The sequence below is a fragment of the Camellia sinensis genome, chromosome 4, assembly GCF_055761805.1.
Source record: "Camellia sinensis isolate YWXY chromosome 4, ASM5576180v1, whole genome shotgun sequence".
NCBI classification, from domain to species: Eukaryota; Viridiplantae; Streptophyta; class Magnoliopsida; order Ericales; family Theaceae; genus Camellia; species Camellia sinensis.
Window position 1 is genome coordinate 173,147,877 of NC_138964.1, and position 4,930 is coordinate 173,152,806.

The 4,930-nt window shown below is 38.4% G+C and overlaps 1 protein-coding gene across 1 annotated transcript; it reads right to left on the reverse strand.

The window, feature by feature from the left end:
* Window positions 1-3,502: 3,502 nt before the first annotated feature.
* On the reverse strand, window positions 3,503-4,558 carry LOC114263666 (uncharacterized). The gene has a single exon (XM_028204248.2). The coding sequence runs from the start codon at window positions 4,556-4,558 to the stop codon at window positions 3,503-3,505; it is 1,056 nt and encodes a 351-aa protein (XP_028060049.2).
* Between the last annotated feature and the right edge of the window lie 372 nt (window positions 4,559-4,930).

Consider the following 4,930-nt stretch of genomic DNA (forward strand, 5'->3'; position numbering starts at 1 on the left):
TTCAGCGTGGATAACATTAGGTTTTTGAGCTTTGCATATTAATCGCATACCGTTGTACATTCCTACAGCAGGGTCTATGTTTTTGAGAAGCATTATTGGGCAAGACTGTTTGAGTTGTAGTTGGTGGGGAGGCATTCCATTTGGAATCAAGCTGTGAAGAAATTCTTATGGGTAGTTTTCTTGTTGGTCATTTGTCGCTTTGTCAAAACTAGTGTATGTGTATGTACTTCCTAGGAATTTGTCCATCAAGACTTTGTTGATTTCATCTACAAATCCATTCTTAGGAGTCAAGATGGCTCGAGATGTCAAGCATTTTGATTTGAATGCATTTTTAGTGAAATCTGGATAGATGTGTTCAACCAATGTTAATATTGGATTTGAACCCTCTTTTGTGCTGATAGTCATGCATTCTGGTATTGTGATTAAGTCCTCATCTATGTTGTTGTATGTTCCATTGCTGACGTCTAATAAGAAATCATAAAATTAAGGATCATGTAATGCTCGCATGTTTTCTGTTAGATGAAGAATGTGAAGATGATGCCAGAGTGTTGATTCAACCAAGCTGTTGTTTATGCATTCCTCGCGAGTGGATCGGGGACTAACAATAAGAACTTGTCGGAAATCATCACCAAATACTACAACTTTTCCAGCGAAGGTGGTCTCATTTGAGCAAACATCACATAATATTGCTTCGAAAGCTTCAATATTTTATTTTTTTGCCATAGGTGCTTTTATCCCAAATGATTAACTTTGTTTTTCGAATGAGTGTGGCAATTGCACTTTGTTTCCCAACATTACAACCGGTTGAACTGTTGATGTCTAAAGGTATTTTGAAACGAGAATGTGCGGTGTGGCCACCAGGTAGGTTAGCCACAACTATTTTCGTGCTAGCTGTTGCTATAGTTATAGATCTTTCTAAGCATATAGCAACTAACAATGTTCGGTACAAGAAAGTTTTTTCGATACCTCCTGGGCCATCAACAAAAAATCCACCTCCTAAGTGTTGCTTTATGTGATGCATAATTTGATCAAAGGCAGCATACTGTGCATTGTTTAGGAGGAGTTTCATATGAATGTCTTCTTCTGAAATTGGGATTTGTAGTTCAGCCTCAATTTCCTTGGTAGGTTTGTTTCGTTTGATGGAAGCTTTGTTGTATGCTGGGAGGTTGAAATCTATAATTTTCTTGCCCATTGATTCAATGAAACTTGCAATATGGTCAAGCGTGATGTTTTGTACTTGTTCTGCTATGAGTTGCAGATTTTGTCTGTAGTTTTCTGATAGAGCATCATAAAATTTCTTCCACAATGATCTTGGATTGTGTAACGCCCTCAAAATACACCCATAATAACCATAACATTAACATGCATTTATAAAAGAAAACGAATCATTTGAGTTATTCATCAGAGTATTCTTATTGAAAGACATCACATGTAACATCCTGCAACATCAAAATAAATGCCCTAAGGGCTTACACCTTTCCAAGCTAACACTTGGACACAAAAAGGATGAGTACTAACTCATTTACAAGTTAAGCCCTAGGCTTGAATGTTTACATGAAATCTCAAAAATAACAAATAAAACATATAACTAAAGACAAGTCTTCAAAATCCCAAACATCAAATCCTTCCAGGCTAAGTCCGTGGAGGTAGCTTATCACCTGAACCTGAAAATGATGTTCCCATAAAGGGTGAGCCACAGCCCAGTAGAAAAATACTAAACCAAATATAAGCATTGAATAAAGCTGTAGCATTCAATAGATGGTTAACCAAGATAATCAATTTTATCATTAAACAGTCTCATGACACTAATGTCTAAGACACATTTCACTTTCCATTATTATCAACATGGCTCAGAACCTGGCCAAACTTACAACAGTGAATTATATATCATATTCACATTACTTCCAATATCAACAAAACAAATGAGACTCATGCTCATATCAAAACACTTCATACTTCCCATTTGATACACATTTTAGTGCTGTATCAATAATCATGTAAAAACACTTCAATTTAATAAGCACACATAAAAATTGTGCTAATGGAGTCCATCCCCTATCTCCTCCCAAACAAAATCCGGTTTAGAGGTCCATCCCCTATCTTCCCCTAAACCGTGGAGTACATCCCCTATCTCCTCCCACACAAAACAATATATATGCAAATGCAATGCTCAATCAATACACGTATTTTCTGTATTAATGCAATAGTCAAAATTAATGACTTAACCAATGTGATTAGTTTCAGTTATTCCTAATCCACATGCAATGTCTACAACAAACACGACTATCCTCCACCGATAGCCCAAAACAGTTATTTCTAGACTGGAAATAAATATATCAACAATTCAATAGGCGAGTGATTTTAATTATCCAACTACACCATTTAATCAATGAATTCCTCAATTTCATGCATTTAACCAATTTTCCCAATTTCCTTAAATTAATTATACAAATTAATTTATTAATACAACTAGGGTTTTTCCCAAAATTACCAAAGTACTCCCAACATATCAAAATGCCAAAACTTAGGACAAAACTTATAGGATGGAGTAGGAAATCCCTACCTTGAAGCGAAGAACTTGAATAGAGAAGATGACGAAAACCAAAGTGCTCCAAACCCAAGATTGTTCAGATTAAACGGAAGCCCTCGACCCACTCTATCTTTTTAACAAAGGGCTTAGGGTAGAAATACACTCTAAGTAGATCAAACCTAAGAGAGAAGGTGTGTAGGTAGAGGGAGAAGACGGTTCTAGGGTTTTAAAAACAAAAAGGAGATGAAAAATGATCCTGAAAGTCGGATCTCGGATTTTTATACCAGTCGCCCCGCTCGAGCGTGGAAACCCCCGCTCGAGCGCCACTCACAGACTCCCGCTCGAGCGGCCAAACTCCCGCTCGAGCGGCGAATGCACTCTCCCAGAAGTTTTTGCAGACAGGCCCCCCGCTCGAGCGCCCAACTCCCCGCTCGAGCGTCACTCACGACTTCCCGCTCGAGCGTCCAATCCCCCGCTCGAGCGGCCAACACTACACAGGACATACTGGATGGGTGTATTCCCCGCTCGAGCGTCCAAACCCCCGCTCGAGCGGACAAGCCAAAATCTGGGCAACTAGACTTGGTTCCTAAGCTCAACCAACCTGCTCCAAATCTTCCCAACACAACCCAAGACTCAAAATAAGAAAATAATGAATGACAACAACAATTATACAATGACGGAATCTACGGAACCTAAGTCCGGATACAAAAATCAAATGGGAAAAGACCGGGGTCGCTATAGATTGTTAGGTTCACAGAAAACTAATAGTGTTGCAAATAGACGCCTCAGTAAGAAAGGCATTTGGAAAACACTTGCTTCAGCAAGGCATTCTTTAGTAGCATTGTCTTTCTTAAGCAAGCATCATTTTTCAGCAGCTTCTCTGAATGAGGAGCATATTTTCCCATCTACAGTACGCAAGTTTATGAAACTTGTAGCTCCTCTTATGTGTGTTAGAAGTATACGTAGGAAGTATCATTTTCCTTCAGAAGGGTTGGCTAATACAATTCTTCCAATTGTTCCACTTCTTTGACGTGGTTTCCAATATCGATCTTGAACATTCCAAACATAATGTTCAGGGAATTCAGAGTACAACCATTGCCTAGTAGATGTATTTGCCTTATTCGTCGCAAAATATTCAGTGAGCATAGTTCTAGAAGCACGCCCAAATTGTAAAACACTTGGCAAATTATCTTTTTCCTTGAAATTTACAAGTTGCATGTTTGGCAAGTGTAAATGGAGAGCTAAAACTGCTGGGGAAATATTGTTAAATGTGAATTTGTAAATACGCCATGCAGCTTCAGGTGGAGATATCCAACGAGCAGATTGGTATGCACTAATCTCATCAATAATTGAGCCGTTATCATTAGCAATGAAATGGAAAGAAACACGATCATGCCCTTTGTATACATATTTGTAAAAATATTTTTCAGCTTTGATTGTGGAGCAGATTTCAACATTTATGTGGCAATTGAACTTTATAAGTAAGTACGGGTTATAAGGAACAACCCATTTATTATCTAGAAGGCTACCTTGAACATTCACACACTTGCCGTCATTTCGGCGCCTATAGATTGGGTAAGAGTTCTCACTACACATGGTCACTTCTGAGAATTTTTGAGGGTATTTGTTCTTACATTCGCCTTTCTTGGTCATGCAAGGGTTTGTTGGCTTTAGTGCACCACAGGGGCCACGCATCATATGCTTGACAACTACCTTATACAAATGTGGGTTGCCATCTTTATTTGGTACCTCGGCAGAAATGTATGTGTCATATTCTTCAAGGTGGATAATCTTTGCATGAGATTTCAAAACCAACAAGAAATGAACATGTGGAAGGCCATACTTTTGATATTCAATCACATATGTGTAAGCTGTTACAGGGCCGAAGAGTTGTTTTTTGGCCAACTCATTTTTTAGTTCCATAATTTTGGCACGAAAAACACGAGCGATAAGATTTGGTCGATTTTGTGCCTCTTCTATTTCATGTAGCTTTGCTTTGATTTTAGGCCAATAAGGGTTACATGTCATTGTCAGGAATGTGTCAGGCTTTCCATATCATTGTACTAATGTCATAGCATCCAGATATCTTCGCTTCATATCTCGAGGGCCACCAATAAAGGATACTAGAAGGACTATACGTCTACCAATGTTTGATGCTCTTGTTTCATCACTTGTTACACTGTCGACTATTCCTTGATACAAGTCAGCACAAATAATGTCTTGGTTAGCTTGTATGTAGTCTAACCAAGTGCTTTCAATTTTTATGTACATGTCGACAATAAATTACTGTAGTAACCTGCCTGAAAGTAATATTATCAATATTTGTGAAGGCCTAATTTGTAGCAGATAGCAGTAGAATTGACAACATGGAATTCCTGATGCATCACTCGTAACAGCATG